This window comes from Rhinichthys klamathensis, unplaced genomic scaffold (assembly GCF_029890125.1).
Source record: "Rhinichthys klamathensis goyatoka isolate OS25496 unplaced genomic scaffold, OSU_Roscu_1.1 h1tg000609l_1, whole genome shotgun sequence".
In the NCBI taxonomy this organism is placed as follows: domain Eukaryota; kingdom Metazoa; phylum Chordata; class Actinopteri; order Cypriniformes; family Leuciscidae; genus Rhinichthys; species Rhinichthys klamathensis.
In genome coordinates, this window is record NW_026607062.1 from 228,061 (window position 1) to 255,757 (window position 27,697).

General features: G+C 37.3%; 1 protein-coding gene across 1 annotated transcript in view; it reads left to right on the forward strand.

Annotated features, from left to right (window-relative positions):
• The first annotated feature begins 2,037 nt into the window (after positions 1-2,037).
• The window catches only part of LOC130075911 (regulator of G-protein signaling 6-like), a 57,515-nt gene continuing 31,855 nt past the window's right edge, over positions 2,038-27,697 (forward strand). Inside the window, exons 1-2 of the mRNA XM_056240744.1 lie at positions 2,038-2,360; positions 5,521-5,635. Coding sequence (XP_056096719.1) covers positions 5,552-5,635 — 84 coding nt within the window. The 5' untranslated portion in view covers positions 2,038-2,360; positions 5,521-5,551. The remainder of the gene's footprint in view (positions 2,361-5,520; positions 5,636-27,697) is intronic.

Below are 27,697 nucleotides of genomic sequence, written 5' to 3' on the forward strand. Positions count from 1 at the left end.
TGCAACAGATATTCATCCTGTAGCTCAACAGAAGATAATTTCTTGTCTGCATGAAATGGAAAAGCAGCTAATTTAGTAAGATGATTGTGTGTGCAATGCAATTAGGCTACTGGAGATAGGGAAACACCTCTGTGCATTTCTTCCATCTCTCACTAGTCTAAATAATGAATCTAGCCTGGAGTGGGTGGGTTCCTGATACTGTCAATTTGTGCTGATGTCGCTATGCGCCAATGTCCATTATGACTGTATATGTGTGTACACATGCCTCTTTGAGTGAGTGGTTGGCTGAATACATTTGTGATTCAGACATGATGAGCAATTACTCCTCCCTAATGGCTTCTGACGGTATTGATTTTTTAGAGAGAGCATTTGAGCATGTGCTAATGCATGTTTGTATCAAATTATCTGTATTTTGAATCACAGTAGGGTAAGTTTCTTGTACTATAACTTGAAAACGACCAATATTTCTAGCCTCAAAGTATTGTGTGTAAATGCTGTTGTACTCAGCCATGACACTTTTATACATCTGACTAAAACAATGAAGAACAGAGAGCCCCAAAAATAGTGTAGGAGCTGTGTTAACACCAATAGGGCTCTGGAAGGGGCTGGCTAGGGTACTGTGCGATAAAGGACACTTCCTGGCACTGATAAATAGCCCTTTCCTGGCTGTTCTCTGCAAAGTAGAGTACTTGCTATTTGGTCAAGGGTTAATTGATAACGATGGCCCTAGCTAGAAATATGCAGACTGGAAACGCAATGTTCTTGAGCAGCAGCATCTGATGTTTTTTATCAGTTTTCTCAGAGACACCGAGAATTTGTGTACCGGCAACCTACTCTGTGAAGTTACAAGGTGCACTTTCTATAAATCATTCCTTGTTGCATCATATTTTGTCAGAACTAGAAGAAAACATAACAAAAAGTATAAAGACCGACTCCCAGAACTCTATCAGGATTCCCTGTGGGTATGTATCGTCTCTGTTGTGCCAGAAGGCCGATTAAGAGCCAGTAGGAAAAAAAGAGAAGGGTGGTTTGGGTGTGAGAGGATATGTGTGCCGTTCCGTGTGTATATATGGGATAGAAGAGATTCCAGTTCTTGTGAAGCTCTGAAAGACATCTTGGCCATTCAAAATTAGTTGTGTAGTCTGATAAAAAAAAAAAAAAAAACACTAATATTTCATTATATAATACCAGATATTTTTTCCTTTAAAAGCATGAAATGAATATATTTTCTTAATCATCTTCCTTTGATGTTAGGACAGGGCTAGTGATGGGCTTGAGACTGTGCGTGACACCCAATCAGTGTTGCATGACGTTGTTTTCCTGCGGCTCGAGAATGATCTGTTAGCTCGATCTCTTCAGGTATCATAATCCTATTATTTCTAAACAACTAAAGAAATATGTGATAAGGTATGTCAAACCAGGTTATTTAGGCTGTTTAGCACCTGCACGTCCTTTTGAAGGATCCTTGATCATTTCAATCTGACACTGTTTGAGCGGCACCTTTTATGTGAAATGTCACATGTTGCAGGCTTTGCACAGAGGTTGTTCTTGAAGAATGGGGGAGTTTGAACACAAACGCAAAACTCGCTGCTCACAGCTTGTGTGTGTGTGTGTGTGTGTGTGAGCACCAGAGCACAGTGAACAACTCTTGTCGCTCATTTCATGTGTGAAGGGACCATTTTATTATAACGGTCTTGTTTTCGGCACAAAAAGTTACACGGTCAACTTGGAATGTTATAAAGACAAAAATGACCCCTGTACTACTGTTCCTTCTTACTGGATTAGGGTTTAAGAATAAATTGATAAACTGCTGGAGCTTATTATCATTTATTCTTAAACCCTAATCCTCTTAATTTTTAGCAAGATGTCCTAATGAGAGAAATGCAGAAATAAGAGGGGATTACTCAATTGATATGCCTACAAAAAGCATTCTCTCACTTAATAAACATACATATTTCAGAATTGCTTGCCAGAAACTACAGAGGGAGACACTCCACCCCCAAACCCCCACCCTCTGTTCTCCTCCCTCCCCTCATTCCCTCCTTGCCTCTGACACACACACTCTCACACTGAGTTTGCACACATGCCAGGATCCTCACACTGTACCTGAGCACTTCACTCCACGCAGCGACCACCCACGCTGGGATCCAGTGCGCGCGAGACACGGACAGAGTGGAAGGAACCCAGTGCTTTCCACAGCTGCACAGCTCCTTAGAGTCTCTCTCTTCATCATCTTCCCCCCACCAACACCCCACCATCATCAGTCTCTTCAAGCCAGTTAGATCATGAACCTGCTCTTTTCTGGTTGCTAAGGAGGGGAAATCGAGCTCCGAGGAGTGGACGAGGCGGTACTTAGACTACTAAGGTAATGCGCTCTTCCAGTCATCAGTTGTGTGTGTGTGTGTGTGTGTGTGTGTGTGTGTGTGTGTGTGTGTGTGACTGACTGTCACTGTAAACTTGTGCCAATGTTCGCTAACACTGAACGATCAATTGTCATGTCCAGCGCTGGATTCAAGTGGCTCCCGAAGTGCTGGTGAGTTTGAAGTGAATCATCCTGTCGCCTCGCGCTCCCTGCTGTGCGCGCTTGTGTGTGTGTGTGTGTGTGTGTGTGTGTGTGTATGTGCGCGCGCGGGAGTGAGTGCGAGCGTGTCTTTCAGTGACAGGGTTTTCTGCCTCTATATTCGGCATCGCTCTGTGGAGTGCTATGTGAATTGGGACGGGGTTCCAGTGGGGAATTGCGCTCTGAAAGCAGCTGTTTGTCTTTTTTTAAATCGCTGCACATGTTTGTAGTGCAATGCGGCGCTGGGAAATCATGCCCACAGTTCTACCTTTAGGTTCGCTGTTGTGTGATCAACCTAAAGCTCGCGCTCATCATGTGGCTAGTGTGGAAAAGCATAATCTATTCAGGGTTACTAATAAGTCCAATGGTCATTTTAGGAGACCCTTGAGTATTTCTTTTCTAGCACACACACTCGTGCAGGTGACACACAGCAGTGAAGTGAAGTAGGCTACAGTCTGTGACGAAGACGACGAAAAGCATGGAGCCTCTTATCCTTTCAGTCTGTCATTTTTTTTAGTAACAAAGACCTTTTCCCACAGTTTTTAAGATGCAAATGATGTTCTGTGCTTGGCATCTTAAAATAGGCCGTAGGCCTAGGGTTTAATTTTTTTGTTATATTACGTTTTCCAGTAAGGTTTTCGTGTTGCTTTTTAGCGGCGTTTGGGTTTCTGTGCAGTTTTAGGCTATCTGTGGTTGGTTGTATTTGATTATGTAAAGTAAGAATATTCTAAAATTGCGTTACTCAAACCTTCTCTTTTGTCCGTTTAACGCTCCACGGTTGCAGCTTTAAAAATACGCTTATTCCTGTATTATAGCAGTACTAAAATGCTAGGCTATTGCTTTATTATTGCTCTTGACAGGAACATAGGCTGTAGATAAATATGTGTATGTCATACCTGCTCCATTATCTGAAACTGAAAACTGATCTATTGTCTTCTCTGCGGACTCCAATTATGAGTGGTCGATAAATCCCTTTCTGTGCAACCGATTAGACGCTAAAATTCATTTCATATGATAATATGACACTTAGTGAACCTACTGATTTAAGGTAATTAGAGACCAAACAATTTCCTAAGTACAATTTCGGTATCCAGAACAAATGTCTTATTTATTTATTGAGTTATTGAAACACACTACAACTGATATAATAATAAATAACAATAATAATAAACTTTTATAATGAGTTATAGTAATGAACGCAACTTTCACGTGCATCTGATCAACAGATAAACCGTGGATAAACTTTCAACCGAACCGATTTCAGACATAGCTAGGCCTACATTGTTCTTTCTCCATGCAATAAATGCACGTCCTTGAAAGAACACAGATTTCTAGCTAGTTACTTGAACTTTTCAGGTAGGCCTAATATGCCTTGACCCATGTCAGAGGTGGCCAAAATTATAATTTAATTTAATCACTGATTCTCTACGATATTCATGATACCGTGCTCACTGACACGATGAATGCGTAAGAATCACAGTCACATGCTCAATTTTTAAAAAAATTTTTGGAAACCCTTTACTATTTTTGCAAATATTTAGCCAATGAAACCTATTAAAAACAACTTGTAACTAAACCTAACTCATGCTTGAAAGAAGTGCAGCGTACCTTTAGACCGTCTCTGCTTGTTTGCAATGAAAGGATAAATAAAGGACTTGTTGTTTGAACAGCGTTTTCTTTACTGAATAAACACTATATGTTAAGGTTATTAATAAATGTAAAGTTTATTATTTGCCGTGGAGTCATAGCAAGTACTAAATAGTCTTATATAGTCTGTGGGTCGCACTTCTGTCTTTTGATAACATGAGCTTTTGGCCAAATGACAGAAAAAACTGAGCGCCCACATAAACTTTATAATCTGTAACGTAATGCGATACACTTACTGCCTCAGATGCGGCCGTTCTATGGTCAAAAACCTTGTAACTCACTTGATTTTGGTAAGTGTCTGTCCATATATAAAGCCATGATATCCACTTCGACATCACAGCGTTTAATTATTTAAAAAATAGTGATTTTTTTTTCCATTTTCTGATAAGTAGCAGAATAATACAGCATCATGGTACACAGTCTCACTCTTAGCTCTGACTTTTAGCCATTATAGTCTTTCGCAGGACAAAAACATGAACTTAAACTAGCCTATTGGCTTTACGTCATCAATTCAGCTGTCACTTTATTTTGGCGCGAGGCCCTGTGTGGTTGCACACTTGGCACAGCCCTTGTGACTATCATAGCCTATCAAACACCATAGCACACTGTACTTGTACAGCTATAATAACTGGAAGTGAACGATACCGGAAGCCGCGCACATTTGAGATACAAAAGGCCGTGACTGCTCTTACATTAAATATAAGGTCAAAAAAAGGAGGTTCACATGAATTGTCTGCTATATTCTGAATTTTCTGAAGCCATCTGAACTTTGTGCGACTAATAGTCTGAAATTTAAGTCATAGTTTATTGAAAATTCCCCCTCCCATTGAAATCTGACACATACTGTACAAGTACAACACATAAGGAGGAGAACAAGAAACTCTGCAAGAATGTCATTGGTTCTGTATCATCAACATGTTCGAATTGAATGCATGAAAGTGAACAAGATTTGAGACCCCTGACAACAATAAACCCTGATGCGTGACTTTCTTTCCTTAGTGGAACACATTTTTTATGAGTTATGCATGTCCAAATGTTGTTGTTTTTTCACACTATGAAAGTGAATATGAACCAATGAAGCTCCAAAAGAGATAAAAAGCATCATACATTAGTCGATGGCTTTATTTGTTTTATTCCAAGTCTTCGAAAGTATTGTGAGAAACATACTGAAATTGAAGACATTTTCATTGAGAATATTTGCCTGTGCTTTAGCTCACTTTTACACTAACAACTGTAGATATTTAATTAATTGTCTGGGTGGCACACTGGAATTCTGTATGACTGATCTGTCTTCTGTTCTGTCCTTTCCCCACAGAGACAGAAAGAGAGATCAAGAGACCAAGAATGGCTCAGGCCTCTCAGGACCAAGGTGCAGTGGGCGTGGCTGACCCAGATGACGACTCACCCAACATGATTGCTTACAGGAAGGTACTGCTGCTTTGCCTTTAAATTTGATATGCTTTGGATTTGCCATCTTTAAAGTCTTGTCAGCAAGTTAATGCTTGAAAGCGTAAAAAATTCGGTCAGCATATATATACAATGAGGGCAAGGCAGACACAGAGTCATGAATATTGCTTAGTACTGGATTTGAATTTGAATGAGTTTATTTGTCTGTTTGCTGCTGCATTGTTATCCCTTGATATTTATTCAGCTTCTCTGTGTATAGAATATTTCATTCCCTCCCTGACCCTTTGGTCACTTTTAATAAATAGAAGTTGCCTGATCTATGTGAAAGTGTCTGCTTGGAAGCATATAGAAAACATGAAATGTTCCTTTATAATGCAAAGAATTAATGGCTGTGCATTTCTTATCCCAACTATGGCTATTTTGGTAAACCTCTGCTCCTACATTTAAAGCTGTGATGGGCAATTTCGGAGAGGCTAGCAATAGCGAGCAAGCTTTGAAAGCATAAGATCCCACCCTCCCTTCAGAATGCTCCCAAAGCCGTGCCTCCTTCAAAACACATTAACGCACACAGCAGATTCTGCAAAGCGTCAGACGTGAGGCGACGTTAAATTATCTTATGTCTCAAAGCACATAACATTACAATAATAATGAACGTAAATGAATTTCAGAGCTCTTACTTACTGCCAATTCATATAATTGAACGTCTCGTAATTACGGTAATGACATGCATTCGGACTGAATGCAATGATTGGGTGAAAATGTTTTGGTCCTGAGACTTCCACAGAAAATATATGTAAAATATATATATATATATATATATATATATAAATTTAGACCACTTCATTATTGATTACTATCAGGATGTGAAGAGAGTTTCAACCAGTATATCAAAGTGTTTGTAAAAAAAATGGCCTACCTTTAAAGTTATAAACGTTTCATAAGAGAAAAAGACTTACATTTGCATGCCAGTTTGCCGTATTGGATCATGTGGCGTTTAAGACGAATTCTGATCTCGGAGGAGAAAATAACTGTCAGGGAGTGATGAATTTCATAGTGCTAGCATTCCCAAACATCTCTATCAAGTCATAAAGCCCATAATAACTTTATAACAACCCTTTTTTTCTGAAGAAACTGTTCTTATTTACTGTACTTGCTTTGTGACATCTTTCTGCTTGACCGGTTAGGCATGGACCTCTTACAACTAAGTCTTTTATGGAAAACCAAGTGAAGCGTATTTGATGCCAAATGATTTGTTTCTATCTGAGTGGAGATAATCAGCTCAAGTTGGCGCAGAGATATTGAGCCCAACAGCAGTGAGATTGGAGTCATTGCCAAATTGCTAGAGAAACATTGTGGTGGAGTGTGCACCTTTAGATTAAGCTAATGAGACGCAAACAAATTTGATACTAATCACTCTTTGGATACCCTTTGTTGAGTATATCTAAATAAAATGTTTTTGTGAAGAATCCATGGCACTGAGAAGTACACCACTGATATTATTACACTTAATGAGATTACAGTTAAAATTTAAAAATTCCTTGAAACAAGACAAGTTTACTTGAAGAGCAGCAAACCATAAGATATTAAGACTTATTTTCTGAGAATGTTGAGAATACATGTAATGAGTGTATGCACTTGTTTTAAGTATAAACAATTTAAAAACAAGTGAGAACATTTTTAGATATTTGTACTGGAAGTCAAACCAAGTTTTGCAGTGTTCTCTATACATTTAATAAATAGCATTACAGGTAATATGTTGATGATAACAGACCAGTTTTGGACTCCAATGTTTATGAATAAAAAGGCTTTTTTTTTAGGCTGTACAGTTCTTTAATGTACATCAGCGGATCTTAGTACTTCCTGTTATGACATGGGGCACTTAAGATGTGGGTGTGGTGTACAAGAAGAAAAAATGTCTAGTTTTGACTACAGCTGTCAGTCGGATCGGTGTGGAACTTATATTGGATGGAGACCACTGACCTGCAATGAGATGATTTCATTGTCTGTTTGATTGATAGCTTGCTGTTCCTCTGGTCGCTTACTACCTCACAGGGATATGAGACGGGCACCAGATGGCTCACAATATGCTCTAGGCACATGGAAGAAATGTCCAGTGTCCCTAGGGCATGAGCATGAGTTCATAGTGATTGTCATTCTTCTGTATAGAAACAAACAAACACCCAGTCTAGAGTGATGGCATGGAAGTCTCTCTTCTGGAAGAAAATGAGTCCACAGTCCTTCTCTCTCGCTGTGACCCATGTCGTGATGGCTGACTGTGCTCTTTTGTATACTGTTGTAGTGGATGTTGTGTCTTGGTACTCATCTCATCTGAGTTTTGTTCTGGTTTAAGATGAGAATAGAGCGCATGCATGTGTAAACAGACACAATTAACCTGGATGCGCAGCGAGACAGGACTGAATTTGATGAATTTACCTATTAAGGAGAGCATGCGAAGCCCCAAGGGATGAACATCATTACAATGTGTGATTATAGTTACTTTTTTCAAATAGCTAACGCAAGTTACTTTGTTTTCCAATTTACTGACTGACACCTGCATGCATTTACTTAACTCACTGCCACAAAAACAGATTCAGTATTCCTCAAAATGAATAAAAACATTGAAATGCAAACACCTGCAAGAAATAAATATGTAAATAACACAAATATACTTTGTATTTAATCTCTTTAACCAATGTCTTTGCTGCTGATCTTCGATGGTCCAGATCAACCATACTAAACAAAAATGAATTTAGATGAACATCACATTTGTGTTTAATTTTTTAGTTTTTATTGAAGTAAGAGTGTTTAACTGTCTCCTCCTGCATCTTATGCTTCTCCAATCCAGAATGACAGCACAGCTGAAAGTTTATATATAAATTATTTATTTTTATTTATTTTATTTTATTTGTTTAGCTGCACCCTCTACTGTACAGGTGTGAATTTGCATTTCCTTCAGCCTGAGGCTTATTCATTTCACTTTTGGTGTGAAAGAGCCTTTACATTTGCGAAGAATAGAACTTTTTTAAAATAAAAAAACAAACGAGTAAGCCCAGACCTGGTGAGGAAAAAATAATACAAAAGTAGTGTAACGCATTACTTTTAAAAGTAACTTTCCTCAACACTAATGTCCACTACCAGTAGGTTGTCTTTTACTCTTATTTTTTTCTGATTCTTGGCAGAGAAAATGCTTTAAAATCAAGCGTATTGACTGTATGGAGGTTATTATTTGTTTCTGATGTAATATAATGAGACAAAATGCCTCCAGGTTAGTCTGTGTCGCTGACATCCACTGACCCTTTCAAATAAGTGCAGAAAAATAAGTGAGAATCTGACACGCTTATCAACAATTCTGTTGGGGCAGTTGTGTATTAGAGTTGTTCTGTGCATTTGACTTCTCTGGCAACCTTCAAGGCTTTATTCTAATATATAAACGTAATATTCTTTGGATCTTGTTTCTTATGACGGTTCCCAGGGCAGCTTTATCTAGCGAGATATGTGGATTTTGTTTGTATGCCTCTGCAGACACGTATCTGCCAATTCCCCCCCAAAACAACAATTAGAATGGAAAGCTGTACTTCCAATATAAGCCCAGATGAAAGTCATCAACCAGTCAGTATTGTATCTTTTCCCATGCTATTCCTCATCTCTGGCATGTGCAAGCCTAGCTGTCAGTGCATTTACATTTTCTTCTGAGAAATGTTGCTAAATATATAATATAATGAAAGATATACACTATCATTCAATTAATACTTTTGTTTAGCGAGGACACAATAGGTTGATCGAAAGTGACAGTAAAGACATTTATGTTACAAAGATTTCGATGTAAATAAATGGACGTACTTATAATAATTAGGGAAGAGAGAGATCCTTGTAACAGTTCTGTACATTGGAATGGTGAATTAATCAGGCAGAGGGATGGATACAGAGGGATGTTTATTTCTCCTGTCACATTTCAAGTGTCACCAGCTCTGTGCTGACCTCAGATGCCCTTTAAATCACTGTCAGTTTCACTTGTCTACCTTGGTTCTATTATCGATGTCCTTTTATGACTGAACAGTGCATGGACCTTTTAACCTTTCTTTGTCTGCTCATTTTGTCATTTTGAAACGGGCATAAATTATTTAGTCAGTGGCCCGTGTAGGTTTGTTGATTGCAGCTTGATGCCGACAGAAGAGATTTCTCACTCAAGACTGCTATGGGCTCACTATGTCAGAAATGGAATATATAACCGAAAGAATAAATTAGCCTGACAGTATTGGAGTCTGGCGTGCTGAGGCATTTGTATCAAGTGGAGTTTTCTAGCAGAAGATAACTGACAAATATTTTACACAAGATTTATGTCTCACTTTCATGTTTACAGCTAAGGCTCAGGCAATTTTCCTACCCGCTCATTTCAGGAAAACATAGCTGACTTGGGAACCACTGAAGCTTTGTTCATTTTGTTTCGAGGCAACTGAGCCTATGATTTGCAGGTAGCCACAGATCTGTCTGAACGGAGGCAATATATAACAGTGCGACCCAAGTGACTTGAGTTAAAAAATATATTCCATTACAAGAACACACACAAAGTTCCCGTACTAGAGAGCTAAACTCTAATAATAATGATGTTGTTTGAACACCTATAATTTTTATTTGAGCTTTTTTGAACGCCTAGCATTTTTATTTTAGCTTTTTTTTTATACTGTGTATAAAATAGGCAATCGATAGGCCAATTTACGATCAAAAAGACTTACTGTAATGAATTAAATATTGCATGATTATGATACTTGTGAATGAAAGTAAATTATTTTCCATTCAGCAGGCACTTTTAATATTCAGACTTATGCTAATTGGGTTGTACCAGAGTTCTGGAGTTTAAGTAGTCACAGAACAGTGTGGGGATTTCAGCAACTCAATTTTCTTGGTCAGGCCTCCTTGCAACCTTTGCATTGGAAAAATTAGTCAACCACCATTTCAAATTTTCATGTGGTTTTCCGCTACCGTGTCCTGTTGAAGAGACCATGACAAAAACATGATGAACGTTGCTAGATCTAATCAAAGGCAACAAAGCAAATCTTTCCCAAATGATCTTTTTTTAATTACAGGTATAAAGGATGAACCAGGTGCATGGGCAGAAATATACTTTGGGGCCTCTTGAAGCTAATTATATCAGTCAGGCCTATTATCATACCATATTCAGCTGTAATTAATTACTGTCATCCATAGTCTGCGCTACAGTGGCCATTTTTGGCTCAAATAGAAACGTCTCTCCCCATATTTTATTTAGCATGAAAATGAAGCGAGGGTAATGATAAAACCGAGCGGTATGGAAACGCTGAAGAATAGCTATGCGTTCTGGTACTGTAGTAGATAGACAGATGCATTGAGATTACTTATTATAAAACAGCAGTACAGTAACTTGATATGCTCCTTATTACCACTTCACACAAGCAGACGGAAAGGACTGGTGCCCCATTATTGCTTTGTTCTTGTGTTTTTGCTTATGTGTGTGAGCAGGTTTGTCCTTGTGTGTTTGTGTGAATTCTGATAGCTCTGTTAATTATTTCTTTCAAGCTCTGTTGAACTTATTTCTTATTTGTGGTATTTTCTACACTTAACCAATTAGTTTATGACAGATAATAGAGTTCGCCATCCTTCAAATGAACAGCATTTTGCCTCTGCACATAATATAATCTGCAAATATTGTTTGGTGCTTGACACAATCAATTTATGTTTCCCTCTTTATCCTCAGATGCTGCATCCAGCTAAAGACTCCTATCTGGCTTTTGGGACTAGCGAGCACATGCATGAATTTGGTATTGAAATAGAATCCTGAATTTGTACACTATTTGTTGAAAGGGATTTGGGGAAGTGGCAGGGATTTGGATCCACTTTCAGATATTCCCTTGCACTGGTTTAGGGGTGTTCAAGGAAGTCACCGCACTGAATTAAACCCTTGAGTAAGCAATTATACAGTTTCATTTGAGGTCAGAGGAAGGTCTCATGTTTTATCCTTACTGTTTTGGGCGTGTCAGCTCCTGTCTTCATCCCCAAATGGCTATATTTCAGGGCTTTAGCATCTCTGGCAATGTTTTTCTCACCCTTTGATTGTTTGTTTGCACACAAAAAGAGTCATTTAGTTATTAATCTGGTGGGGCCTTGAAGTGTTGTCACGACATGATGATGTATCCCGGCGGAACGCTCCAATATGAAGGGCATTCAGGATGGGGGTGGAGCTAGCATCCTAATCTTTGTTTTACAATATACTGTATGTGGATCGGCTGGTATAGACAAGGTGCATTACTTTATAATTCCTCATATGAATATTTATAATAATCTAATCAATTATTGTACCATATTAAAGGGGTCCTATTATGCCTTTTCACTTTTTCAACTTTAGTTAGTCTATAATGTTGCTGTTTGAGCATAAAAAAGTCCAAAAAGTCCACTCCAAAGGGAGATATTTTATTTAACAGAATCCCCTTTTCAAGAACTACAACGAACGACTCGTCTGGACTACAAAAAGATTTTTGCGACTCTTATGAAGTCACAATGTTACTCATTTAAATAATCTCCGCCCACGGAATACGCTAAAAAAGTGCGAGGCCTGGCTGAGCTGTTTTAAAGAAAACACTGTTGTGGCTATGTCGAAGAGATGCTGTTTTTCCCACCCCTTTTCCAAAACTCATTTGTTTGACCTTCCTAAGGTTGACGAACATAGAGCGACATTTCCCGAACACTTGCTAAACGGTGCCAATCACAACACACTGGGCCAGCTAACCAATCACAGCACATTTTGTATTTCGGAAAGAGGGGCTTTATCGAAATCGGCGTGTTCGAGCCAGACTGGGGAAAGGGGAGCTATAATGTAAAATATGTGAAAATTGGTTTTTTGAACTATCAAGCGTGAAAACATATTCTAGGACACCCCAAAAACAAAATCAAGACTTCATAAAAGGGCATAATAGGAAACTCTTTCACCTAATAGGCAAGCTATCAAAATTAAAGGATAGTCCACGTCATTTTTTACTCATCCTCTTGTTATTCTAAACCTGCACGACTCTCTTTGTTCTGTGAAACATAAAAGTAGATATTTTGAAGAATGAGAATATTTAGAAAAAGCTTTGGTTCCCATTGACTTCCATTTATATTGACAAAAAATACAATTGAAGTCAATAGGTGTGTTTGACTTCATGTAGCACTACACAGACTGATCGGCGAGATTTGCCGCTTAAAATATTTTTAACCTGCATGCACTGCTTCAAGTCAAATGCCAATTGGTCTGCACACCACTGAATGAAGTCGAACACACCTATGGGAACTGAAACTGGTGACCAACATTCTTTAATTTCCATATGTGGACCATCCCTTTAATTTCACTATGAGATTAGAATCGGCATCCTCGGTTGTTGTGGTGCTTAGGCTTAGAATAAGAACAGATGCTGATATTGTTGCACTACGCAGTTTTGTCTGGACAATCCGCTATTGGGCTACATTAGCATAAGGATGTATGAAGGTTATTGTATGCCGAAATAATCACATCATTTGCAGTTAAAAAGAGCCAGAGCTCTACTTGCCAAGGTGTTATTTCACAAGCATAATGAAGGCGGCCATTTCAAAGGCAGCCATTCTATGAAAATGGCATGAAGACCTATTCATATTATGGGTGTGCACTGACCACTTCTTGTGAATCCGTTATGAGCCAAGCCTCACGCATTAGGCGTAAAGATTTGGATTGAAGGCTCCTCGGAATAATAGAAAGATACACCTGTACTTTCAATTCACCTTCTCAAAAGAGCACCTGGTTTTTGATTTATTTAATGGTTTATTGTCTAAAAAGATAGCACACACACACATTTTCTTAAAGGTTAGACAATGAATCTCACCAAACAGCATGTCGCCGCACTCAGCAGATATTTGATGTGTAGAGTTGGTATCATTTTGAAGTATAGGCTACACAGTAATGTAAACTGTTCAGTAAATGTATTCTGATTGGTTACTAGAGTGTTTCTTGGGGGTTTCTAAGGTGTTCAGAGTATAAAGTATGTCAAATTTTCAAATTGCATTGCTTTTTTTTATGGAATTCTCTAGGACTTTCTTCATGCTTACCAGTCTCCTAGCAAAATTGTTCCAAGACTAAACTGTGTTATTGGGTAATGAAGAGGTTTTCTTGCTATTGATTTTTGTTGTTGTAATTGAGATCCATGGCTTTGAAGAGAGTCTGAAGAGGTTGGTCAGGTCAAAAGACTGGGAGCAGGTGCCGTTCATGAGACCATTATTAATAAATGTGAACTTTACCCAGAATACACTGCTGCTCGTCAAAGACACTAGCAGGAAGCCACTGTTGATGAGCACATCAACCCGATCACTTTTTTAGCGTTCATGTAAACACTACGTTCGGATTCATCAATCGGAATGATCGAAGATCGAAGCAAAACATGTCCATGTAAACGTAGCTAATGACACTCAAAACCAATGTTACTCGCATATGGAGCTGAAACAATGCAACCTCGGCATCTGTTTTCAGGCCTTAAGTTCTTGCCTGATCATAACCCTTTATTTCCATTGATATTATTCTGCCCTTTTCCCTTTTGTAAGCCAAAGAAAAGTATTTTTCTACGGTCTTTCTTCAAATCACCCTCTTGCTCCCTCTCTTCTCCCCCATCATGAATGCACAAGTTTGTTGTAGTGCTCGGTCCGATCCACTTTCAACAGTGTTTTTTAAAATTTTCGATTACTGCACCTTTAATGGACACTGCAAAACCTTTCGCTCTAATTTTTTATTTTTTTTTACTCCATACCAACTTCAAACTTCACACATTTCTGGTCTTGTTTTGAGTTTTTTTTTTGCGTAAGTAGATGCTTACAGTACCTCAATCCTTTCTTCCCTCAGCTCTTCTCAGTAGGTCAGGTGTCACATGAGGGGAATTTTTGGCTCAAGAGTGAGGAAGATTTATATTATATCTGTTTGTTAACAATGTAAAATTACCTCACATTTGAATGTCAAAATACTACAGTAATTCATCCTGATTCTCACACAGCTTTTTAGTTATGAGCAGTATGGAGGCCAAATAAGCTAGATAAGAAACTGCGGTGAAAATAAACTAGTGAGTCCCACATGGCAGTGATGTAGTTCAGTCTACTTTATTTCGCTGTTTGCTCTTAGAATAATACATTGTATAAATGAGGAGATGTTCTGTTACCAGAACAAATAAAGCCGTAAACAGTGAGCAGTAATTTGCATGATTTATACATGTGGTGGTGCATGCTGGGAAAAACGGTGTCGAGTTTTTCCAGGGGATGATATGACCATTTAAAAATAGATCTTGATGTCAAAAGGTCGGTGACCCCTTGTTCTAGGTTCTTGTGAATGAGCCTTTAGGGTACAACTCTTATTTAGGCCTGCGATATTACATCTTGTAACCTCAGTGAGGAATAGCAGATGAGCCTGGGTCTTTTTTTTGTTATGGCTGATTGACGCAGAGGATCTTTGTTCCCATAAGTCATGTAGTCAGTGTATTGGCTTTGAGCGAAATGCTTCTCTTATCTAACAGAAACTCAAAGCCTCAGTGATCCAGAATGCAGTACCCTTGATTATGAATCTCTTCTGACATTACACTCCCTTTTAAGTGTTTCAACTGGCAGACACCGATAAGGCCAGTTGCTATTTGAATTGGTGAGCTGCAATCAAGTCCCGGTGGGCTTCTCTTCTTTTTAAATATAGATGAAAAGGTGAAATAGGGAGCAGAAAATGGGGATATAGGTGAAGAGGATTGATAGTGACATTTGATGTTGTATTTATTAAAGGCTAGGCTATCTGAACAGGATTTAGCATTGAAGGATTAGCATAGCTGTAATGAAACCCTTGCCCTTGGCATTTTAACCATCCACACTAAGTCACAGCCTGCACCTCGATGGCATTCTGTATGCCAGCCACCTGGGACCTTCCTGTTTAATACAGGAAAAAGCAGTAACCTCAGTTTACATACATTTTATTCTCTTGCATTCTTTCGAGGCAGCTTCTGAAATCAAACCTATTTGAGCTCCCTGTGTAACAGTGCATTTAATCCAGGTTGGTTCAACATGGTCAGAGCACCGCTTTACTGCACTGTCTAACATAGTCACGGCACGCCGCAGAGACAAGTGTCGTAATCACAAAGAAAGTGCCAGAAAGCCAGGCTGGGTGATGGATAAATAATTGAAGTGTGGGATGGCAGGATTAGAGGGTGGCATTGAAGGGCGCATCTCTGTAAATTTGTGCGTGTGTTTGTGCATGAATGATTGATGAAGACAGCTGTGGGACAGTTTAAGAGCTCATTAAGATGCTTTTGCAGTCCATTGTCCATTGTGAAAAAAACCTAAGGGAAAAAATGTGCAGAAGTGTGAGAGCCGCCTTCAGATTTCTGTGTTCATTTGTTTTGTGACATGAAAGTACTGGCCTGTCTTTGGAACGTGTGCAGTGAGTGGTTTTTTAATGGTTTAGATGAGAGTTTAAAAAACAAAACTATTTGATAAGATGCAATTGCCGCTGATAAGGTCCTCTACTGACATTTGCATTAAAAGGATAGTTCACCCATAAAAAAATCAATTGTCATTTGCTTACCTTCATGTCGTTCTAAACCTGTATGACAGGTTTTTTTTTCTGTGGAATATAAAAGATATTTTGAATAACGTTGCAACTGTTTTTATCCAATAATGAAAGTCAATGGGGTCCAAAATAACATTGGACCCCATTAACTTTCTTTGTATAGGGGAATGTTTTGAATGTGTTTTGAGGCTTTTTAAAAAAACATCTTTTTATATTCCAGAGAGGAAAAAAGAAAAGACATGAATGCGAGTATATTTTTGGCTGAACCATTCCTTTTACATTTTCTATGAATGATGTTGTCATTGTGAAATATACATTTTAAAAGATAAGGATAAGGAATGAAGTGACATTGTGAGATATAATCACTCACACAATTATGAGAGAAAAGTTGCAATTGTGAGAGATGTCATATTGTGAGATATAAAGTCACAGTTAGGAGAAATAGTCATTTTGAGAGATTCACAATGTGTAAATGTCTGCTAAATGAATAAATGTAAATAGTTGCAGTTGCGAGATATAGAAATAAGCTTTCATTATGCCAGTCAATTTTCAGAAATCATATAGAACAGACTTAAATATATAATTTATAAAGTCATATAAGATATAAATAGATGTCAAATAGATGAAATAACTGAGTTAGAAGTAGCAAATATTGTTGATGCATTAAAAAGCTCCAAAGCAAAGGATGCGTATGGGCTGGACACAACATTTTTAAAAACAAATAAAGATTCTTTAGTATGCCCAATAACACATATGGTAAATCTGTCAAACAAGCAGTTGTTCCATCTCCTTGGAAGATGGCTACAGTTGTCCCAATCTATAAATCTGGAGATAAATTAAATTTGAAAAATTATAGGCCAATTAGTATTCTTCCTATTATTTCTAAGGTAGCAGAAAAATGGGTATCAAATCTTTTGACTAATCATCTAAATAAGTGTTTTAATTCTTTACATCCAATGCAATTTGGTGTCCGTAGAAATTACTCTACAGATTCAGCAAACTGTTTGTTTTTTGAGAGAGTGAAATGCTTATTAGATAAGAATGTGTGTGTGGGTGCTGTCTGATTTAAAGAATGCATTCGACACCGTTGACCATCAGGTGCTCTTATCTAAACTAACAAATTTAAATTTCTCAGAGGAAGCAATACTTTGGGTAAAATCTTATCTTTCAAATAGGAAACAATGTATTGATGGTGTGAAATCTTCATATATTGCTTGCTCCAAGGGGGTTCCACAAGGTTCTATTTTAGGACAATTTTATTTTCACTTTACATTAATGATTTACCTGAAGTATGTAAAGATGTAAATATTCAGTTATATGCAGATGATGTAGTTTTTTATACCCATGCAAAGAATTTTGACTCAATAACTCAATAGAAATACCGTATAAGAAGGCGATAAAAGTGTTTGATAAAAAAACCCCTTTCATTTCACCACTGTAAAATAAATAAAAAACATAATCTATTGAGTTTCTAAAATTTTAAAAATTTGAATTATGCGTGCTTTGTTTATAAGGTCTGGCATGGCCTTGCTCCACCTCCATTGAAGGAGTTTTATTAAACAGAGGGCAGATTGTGGTATTGGTACCAGGTCTGTCAGTAGAGGGGCCTGGGAAGTACCAAATAGGCGAACATCCTTTGGCCAGAAAGTTTTATCAGTGATAGGGAGCAAATATTTTAATAGTTTGCCACAGTCAATACGACAATGTTCTACTTATCACACTTTTAAAGAACATCTTAAGAAGTGGCTTATGAAAAATCAAGTGTGTAAACATTTTTCTTAGTCATTTTTGTGATGTGTTTTTATATATTGTGTTTTTTAGTAGAGTCTTGTGTATAGTGAGTATTTGTTATTGTGTGTACCTGCCTAGGGACTACGGACGTAAATTAGCAATACTGCTATAATCCGGCTTGTTTACATCTTGTATTCTGTACAAATGTTCATCAACATGCTTTGTCCCTATCAAAAAAATAAATAAATAAAATAAAAAATAAATATGAAGACACATTTAATGCATTAAAACGATAGTTCACCTATAAAAAAAAAGAATTTTATCATTATTTACTCAACCTCATGTAATTCCAAACTTTATTCTGTACTACACAACATATATTTTGAGAAAAAAAGATCATTTTATGGCAAACTTTTGTGTTCAGAATAATGTTAGTTGAACAAAATGAGGGTGAACTTATTTATGTACAAGTTATTGTGTTAAATATATTTTATATACATATACAAATATATACATACATTAACACGTTAGCTTTGACAGGCCTAATAACAATGTCATCTGTAATATATTAAATATGAGCAGATTTGTGTGCTTCACACCTTTTTATTGCTTTAGCTACATGTCAACAAAGTGGGGCGGCTTGCCCCACTGGCTGAGCTTCTGTTGTGGACTGGAGACATCAAATCACTTGAGGTCTGTCTGTACCACGTCCATATGCTTCCAGTTTTCAGTGTGAACACGAGGCATATGCCCATGCGCATTTAAAAAAAAAACAAAAAACAAAGCAAGATTGAGCAGATGCTCTGCCCACAAGAGATAAGTATAGATTTTATAAATCTCACCCTCTCCTCCGTCTGTGGGCTCTATTAAGACCTGGACACTGTACAATCCATCTCAAATGACAGCCACTGTTCATTAGCCCACCATACTGAAATAAATGACAAGCCTGTTCACATTTTCACTCTTTCTGCAAAATTTCAGCTGTCCATTTCATCTTCCCCTATTCCTCTCTTCTGTCTCTTTATTTTCTACTATGCACAGGCATTCACATATTCTCCATTGCTCTCAATTTTTGTCACACTGATGCACAAACATTATTTTTTTCTGTCTTCACTTGTCTTCCTGTCGCTTTCCTATACACTCTGTGTCCTCTCTCTCTAACACACACATGCAAACTCGCACACAGCTTTATGCTTTACACATGGTTGCTGCTGCTGTGGTGCTTATCTCTTCTGGGAGTAATATATTTTTTGGTGCATGGGAACAATTCTTAGACACACTTTCAAATCTAAACTTCAGAAATATTTTTGCTAAGGCATATTCCAGTGTTATTGGGATACTTTAAAAAATGCAACTTGCCACGTTATAAGCTACCCCCATCACGACAGTCCTTCTTAAGGGGACATTATATATATTTTTTAACATGTGACCATTGATGAATTTATCATTTGATTAGAGCCAAAATTCTATGGCACATGTTAAAAAATATATATAATGTCCCCTTAAGAAGGACTGTCGTGATGGGGGTAGCTTATAACGTGGCAAGGGTAGCTTATAACGTGATGGGGGTAGCTTATAACGTAGCTTATAACGTGGCACGTTATAACATGTGACCATTGATGAATTTATCATTTGATTAGAGCCAAAATTCTATGGCACAGAAACATTGAGTTTTTGAATGAATAAACAAATCTAAAATTTGAATGGATAAAATTACGCTAAAAAAGTTAGTTGCCTCACTACTTTTAGCTAGCTACTCACTGCGACTGTATAATGGAGAGGAGCCACTTAGAAAAATGAATTGTAACGCACAAAATGGCCTCTATATAATTGGGCTCTAATAAAAACAAAGCAAATCTAAATAAAATAAAGATGTAAACTGTGAATCATATTTTCCCTATTCAATAAACTGGAGTAGGTAACAACAACAATTGGATAAGTGAGCCTCACCTACTCTTTCTCATATTAGGCCACTTGTACAAATGTTACCTGGCCTTAAGCCAAAATTAACACAGCAGATTAAATTTGATGACTGTAAATTGCTGTTAAATGCACGTTTGCCATGCATGCTGCATACTAAATTTAGCAATAAAAAAAAATCAAACTGTTTGTTGCACTAATGCATATTTTGCTTTTCAGATGCACATGTCTTTTTTGTATGTATACATTATAATGTCTTTTAAGTGTGTCTCCACTCTGTTGAAGAATATTGATCCTAATGCCTTTAACGACTGATTGCAAAATCCACCCCACGGATGACTCGGCTTCCTTTCTCCACTGTCCGATGTGAGTGTTCTGTAAAGCTGAAGTAAGCTTCTGCTTGTTAGTTTGTGCAGGATGATGGTGGCCATATGACTCCAGTCTTCTGATCTTCAATTATTTATTGATAATCCACTTAAGCTTGAAGAAATATGTTTTACATTTTCTTGTATTTATCTGGCGTAAAGTTTTATCCTAATCACATTCAAGGTGTACCCCTACTTTACTTTTACCTATTTTATCTAATGTGAAAAGGAATTCTGGCAAACAGGTCGGCAGCAACATTGTTGCATATAAATCCATAAATTTGTGGGTAAAGTTATTGTATGTAATTACTGCAAATTTGCATTCAGTAGGCTATTCATTTACTTTTTCTATTTGTTTTGTCCGTCCGTCCGTCCGTCTGTCTGTCTGTCTATTGTTCTGTCTGTGTTTCTATCTATCGTTTTATCCATCCATCCATGGCTGGGAATTACTCCTCTACCAGCTGACTTACCGAAACTCGTCTGGGAACGCCGAGCCTCATTAACCCAGAGGTGGTTCATTCCAGTGAGCTTTCAATGAGATCATTCAAACAGATGCTTGCTTTATCTCAGTCAGAAGGGGATGCCTTGAGCTTTCATTCTCTCGTGTGAATGGCAGGGTCCTAACGATCACAATGGTTCTCTTGAACAGTATTTTACTCACTTATCAAATATAAGTGCAGCGGCTCCCAAGAATTCAGACCACACTGGATGGGTTCCTTAAAGAGGAGAAAGCACTCTGTCAGATTCATGAGAGTTCAAATACAATGGATAAAAGAGGGGCCACGGGTCCCTGCATGCGTCAATTAACATGCGCTCGACTCAGATGATTGACAAACAATCCAAAAGGCTTATAGCATACTCTAGTGTGCCATATTAAGAGCAGCTTAGAACAATGCCTACCTTTAAACACTAAATCCCCATATCAGCTGTGTTTTCCTCGGCATGTGAGAGTGGAGGTAAAGCGGAGGCACTCTGGGTAAATAGAACTGTCATCTCTCCTTAAACACAATCTCTGCACTCAAGGAGACTTGCGGTAATGAGCCTGTCAATTTTCCCGGGCACCCTCGGAGGATGCTGGTGTGTCAGCCCTAATGAGGGTGTTTGTACCATTTCACCAGACGAAGCACAAAAGAGGACTGCAGCAAATGCACCTCACCTTGTTTAAAACTACTTCCACTATTGCTGTTAAGTAGCCTACAGGGCCTGTATATACAGGCAGAGGAACCAGCCTGAATCATTGGTCCCGATGATTATAGCATTGACTGGGGGTTTATTGTCAGCAGAGCCGATCCTCCCTATACGCACACTACGCAAGCTGCGTAGGGCCCCGCAAATTACTCAAGGCCCCGCCTCCCCCTCGCGTCAAAGCGCGTCAATCAAAGTTTACAACATCGATGAGATAATTAAGCGGAACTATCCTTCTGGTCACGAAAAGAGAAACTGAGAGAAAAACACCATGTGAGTGAATTGCGGGAACAGCGATCAGGTAAACTTGTGTTCTCTCCTCTCCAAGTTTGATGTCAGCACAGAACAGAACAGTAAAGTTAAGTTGATGTGCATCTCTCTCTATCTGTCTGTCTCCAGCCCGATCTCATGAAAGCGCGTATTTATACCACGAATTTAATTTCTCGTGCCATTTATACGCCAAAAATAGTTTTTGCGTGCATATGATACGCACTTTTTGGCGTGTAATATGCACGCACTCCACACCCCTAATCCTACCCAAGACAAGAGATTTACAGTGCGTAGCATATGCACGCAAAAAACATTTTTGGCGTATAAATAGCACGATAAATTAAATTCGTGGTAGGCTATAGATACGCACTTTCATGATATTACGTTTGATAATACAAAGGGCAACGGTTTTTGTTTATAAACTGCAGCTCGGAAAAGATAACCGCGTCGCGCGTTAACATGAGTTCATATGCGCGTGCACGAAATGAAACGCGCACTTTCCAGAAAAAAAAAAAAAATCTATGGGGACCAGTTACCAGTACAATATGGGCGTTATGGCACTCTTCATTAGGCGCTCACTTTAAAACAAGACAATGATTATCAAGTCTCCAAATCAGAATAGTTACAACCCTGCAATAAAGCAAGATGGAAAGCAATCTATTGATATTGACTATTGCATTTAAAATGTTGATTGGCTGGACATACTGGTCAATATGGATGCACATCAATCAGTAAATAATAACCATTAAGTATCAATTATTGCTTTTATCATTTAAAACACAGTGACATGCAATGGCAAGCCATTTTAGCTTTTATTAATTCACAGGATGCATTTTTGATATCAATAATTAAATTTGTACTATTTAAAATGTGAATTATTGATATTAATATAAAATATGTCTATTTCTGATATCAGGAATTACATTTTCATTAGTACTAACTAAACGAGGGAGGATTGTAGTGGGAGAACTGGGGTGTCAGGTGTGACTGTGTGGCAATGGCAAATGGTTTACATGGCTCATGGGTCAGGTAGGAGGGCCCCTTAACAGATTTTTGCTTAGGGCCCCAGGGATGCCAGGATCGGCTCTGATTGTCAGCTGGATGTTATTAGAGGTGATGAGAGATTCCGCCATCAGTGTTTTGTGAGTCTGATGTGATGAGTGAGAAGAATGCTTTTTCATGTAATTCACTCAAGGCGGTGATTAATTGCTTTGATAAGGCCTGCTGACATTGTGAAATTCTGCTCCGTTTCTAATAACCACAGCGAAATGGCTTACGGTAATGTTGCGCTTGTCAACGTGGAGCTTTTTGTGTCATAGACTGTTCATCAAAAGGAGTAACTTATTTGTCGATAACACTTTAAATGAGTTTTAAAGGGCAGTTAAGTTGCCGTAGTGCATTTACAATTAGGATGTTTTATCTTGTGTCTGTCACCCTTAAATGATGTGATGTTGTTAGAAGTGTTTGTGCTTTTATTATTAATCCGAAGGAAAAATAATAGCATACAACACAAAGTACAGGAATAAAACAAAGCACATTCAGATTCTGGGCTTTCTTGAATGTTTCCTGCAGGTAAACTGCTGATGTTTTGAAATCTTTTGCATTGTCAAGACTTCTTTTGTGTTAATTCACTCTCATAAAGGAGCATTTGTGTGCTTGCTGTTTCTTGCTGTTTCTGCTCATCCTCATGGTTACTTCAATAAATACATTCATGTAAAAAAAGAAAGAAAGAAAGAACAATTGAGACAAGTTGACAGATCAAATATATTCAATGCATTTACGTTACATTGCTTTTTACCTTTTGTGCATGATTTCTTCAGATAGATTTTTAGATAATGTGTCCACTTTTGGGGACAGAATGCATTTAAGTGTTGAATTTAAAATATAGCCCATAATAAGATTAATAAAGCGAAAAGTAACTTTTTCTGTATTCAGTATTCAATTGTAACGGTATGTTACTTAACATTTTGTCATTTTCTTCTTGCATAAAATGTATATTTAAAAAATATATACTGGTCCTTGGATCATAATTTTTTGGCATACAATTTTGCCATCTGAACCTAACCAACATGACCTTTTAATATCTGATTAGTGTGCATGAAAGGGTTAAGTTCACCGTAATGGAGCTTTTGCAGATAATTACAGATTTAATAAGGGGTCAAATCAATAAGACTGCAGGAGCCCAACCCTGTCTGAACCCAGAACAGAAGGACAGGGATTTTGGCAGACATTAATTGGAATGACTGAGCAAAGCACACTTTGTTTCTCAAAAGATTTTGTCATGTATCCTGCAATACAGGGTTAAATGTATTTTGAGAGTGCATTGATTGAGTGTTATGAGACTATCATATGTCAGATTTGTTAACTACCTTGTTAGTTTGCTGAATGAATCAGTCAGATGGGTTACACTTTGTTTTGATGGTCACTTTAGACATTCTGTTGACTACAAGTAACCTTGTACCTGTGCGAAGAAAATGTCTCGTGTTGAATTTAGGGCTGTCAAAGGTAATGCGACAATAACGCACTAACAGTTATACCAATGTTGGCAAAAATAGCAATGTTAAAGCGGGCTCTATCTGATGAATCACCCATAGTTTAAGCCAGGATTGTCAGGTCTGCGGTTTTACCATACACCAAACATTAATAATAATAATAATAATATTAATAAACTTTATTTTATATAGCACCTTTAAAAGTTGCATCTCAAAGTGCTTTACAAGAACATAAAAACATAAAATGAAATGGGGGGAAAAATAGAAGCATACATCAAAACAAATTTACAAAATGTATTTATAAAAATCAGAATAATCACGTATTGTCTAGCATGAAAGCATGAGCCAGTGCAAGGACTCCAAGATTAGAGTGATGTGCTCACTTTATTTGTAATGCTTTTGACACTTCTAAATGTGACATTTAAGCGGCATTGCGTAGCCGTAGTGCAAGTCTTGTCTTCCACTTTAATACATGTTATAGCATGATAAAACATGCTTGAACATCAAAAGGTATGTTGAAAGATACAGTACAACTTACCGAAATGTATCATGTCTCATGCAATTGCTCAATCAGTGTTTCAGCCGCATCAATAAAACAGCTTGTCATTTAACGTTGCTTTTACCTCAGGAGTTATCCAATGTTCACAGTTATTTAGTTGGCTATAAAAAATGCTAGAGAGGAGCTTATTTACTGTCAATTATATATGTAGCTCTCGTCCAGTGCTCTGCTCCCCCACTATCTGCTCACACGCTCTGATAATAATAGCGTTGTAGGTTTTTGGTTTCCGTTTTGGCCCAGAATTTTCATTTTGGTGCATCCCTAATACAAACATTTCAGTTTTTATTTGAGTATAATTATTATATATGAAAAATAAATAGCAGGTACATATAAGAGGTTGGGCTCTGTTGTTAATTTTAACCTGTAATACTAAAGAAATGTATCAAATGAGAGGGTTCCCTTCCCTATATAGTTTACACAGCATTAGTTTTTCCTCCAGAAAATCAAACTGTATTCTGAATAATCGTCTATCATTATCGGCGGAGAAATGTAGTATTGTGCATCTCTAAAGAAAAGAACTGTGTCAATTGCTAGTTTCATTTTGTTTTGCTCTGTTGCACCTTTGTGGTCATTATTTTCTAATGGATTTTTAATTACACTAAATTGTGCTTCATGAGAGAGGATGTGGATACAGGTATGGGGAATGAGAGGGAATCAAGTATTCAGAGGATGCTGCTGTTCATGCACCGAACTTGACTTAAAATTCATGAGTTTGACACTAGGTGAAGTTTATTCCCATCTGAGCAGCAGATGGACAGCGGTGGGGTGAAAACAGAGCCTATGTGTATACACTGAAAAAATGCTTAAGGCAAGGGAAATTTATATTTATATATCACATTTCATACAGGATAGTAATTCAAAGTGCTTAAAAAAAAGAGAAAGAAAATTAAAATTGAAAAAGTATAGGCTAATTCAAAAACATAAAAATAAGTTAGGGAAATAATTAAAAAGAAAAAAAAATTCCATACATTTATTTTCAGTATTAAAAACTTACTGGAAGACAAGACCAAAGGACTGATTAAGATGATTTTTGGCCTGTATGTCTGAACACTGGAAGTGTGAGGTCAGAGAACATTCATGGTTACTTTAACAGTGAGAACTGGAAGAAGATTGTGTGCCTCTGAAACCGAGTCTCATATCAGGTTATCTTCCCAGCCTGTTGTTCTGTTCTCTTTACCTGTTGTGCTGTCAGCATGCTCTGAGAGGGACTCAAAGCCCATCTGGCTTGGGTCATGGACAGAGTTTAGATCTTAACATGCTGTTTTATATGAGATGCGTAACTCGTACTGCATGCAATATGTACCACCCACCCCACACTCTCCTTTTCTTTGTCTGTGTGACTTTTAGGTGCAGTTTTTGCTGTATCTATATTAAGAGCTATACCAGAGATTAACGTTTCATCACCGTAACAATAAATCACAGTAGTGTCCAGATTTTAGTTAAGCAGATCCTCTGTCCATTTACAGCTTCACCACTTTGGTTTTTGCCACTCATGGGAGGAAGTCTTGCATTATTAAACACCTTTTTTCGGTTCTTTTGTGATCCAATATCCTGCAAATGGAATTGAATTGGCACTGGTAACTGGAAAATTAAATGTTCCATTTTTTTAAAGTGACCTAGATCTGTTGGTGGTTCATATGCTGGGTGTGTGAATATTTAAGTATGTGATATAATGCGGTGGATGCAAGAATATATACATGAATTATACATTTTTATGTATATATTTGCATATATTTTGTATATTTTCAATATATACTGTATATTGTAATATAGTAACCGTAAAGTATCATATATATATAAATTATAATATTTTAATTCTATTATTTATTAGAATAATAAAAATATCATTATGAAAGTAGAACAAATTTATATAATCTAAGTATAAATATATAAAACAATATTTTTTTTTATTAAACCATCTCAAATATCAGTGCTGTTGTATTTGCTAAATTTGGTCTGTTAGGAGAAATATTCAGCTTTGACTAAAATCCCTGCAGGTGCCCAAGGGTTTGTACTGTCTTGGATACCATTCATACTGAAATAACATAATAAATGATCAGCTGCACCCAATACTAGAATTATGGTGAAGAAATGTCTAGAAAATGTTGTTGTTTATACAGTGAAACGCAATCAATCTGTAAATGAGCAGTAACGCATTAGGCAGTGTCAACATTTTCTTCAAGCAGGCTGGGAGAATGTGTTGGCTGCAGTTCCTCTGGGGAAGATGTTATTGCTGTGTCATATTAAATGCTCATTTTTGTTTGAATGGATTACAGCGTAGAGTCAACCCAACTGCGGAGGAGTCAAGAGAGCTTGTGAATATGCAATTTGTAAAATTAAGTTATAATAACATGTAATGTTTTAAGGCACCAAAATGTTTTATTTGTTTATTTAAAAGAACTGTATGAGTCATTGTCTGCTGTTATTATGTTTGTCTCTTACCTTAGCTTATCTATTCGACATAATAATCTTTGAATCCAAGATTGCCATCTTAGAATACAAAATATGCAAAAAAAAATTTACTTTAAATTTTGTAGAACAGCATTACTTTTTTGAATTACTAAAACTAATAATAACAATAATAAGAATTATTATTGAATCATCGAATTCACGGTCTGTGATGATGCATTGCGACATTTATCAAATCTAGTAAAGTTTTTAATATATATGTTTTTAATTAATACACATTTATTTGTAACGTTATACTTCGTTATATTACCTTGGCAGTAAATGGAGTAAAATGAGTACATGTTTCTAATACAAGGGCCAAGGGAGTGATGGCAAATTTGACATCTTTCTCTCTTCTGACTGCTGTAATCAATCTCTCTATATTATTCCCTCTTTTGGAAAGATGTGGAAATGCCATCACAGATTCTTTTTCTTTTGCTATTAGAGCAAATTCCAATACAAAATTATATTTGCTGTCGTCTCCCATTCCCTGCTAGACATTTTCCCAACTATGATGATTTACGCTTGGAGAACCCCGGAAATATG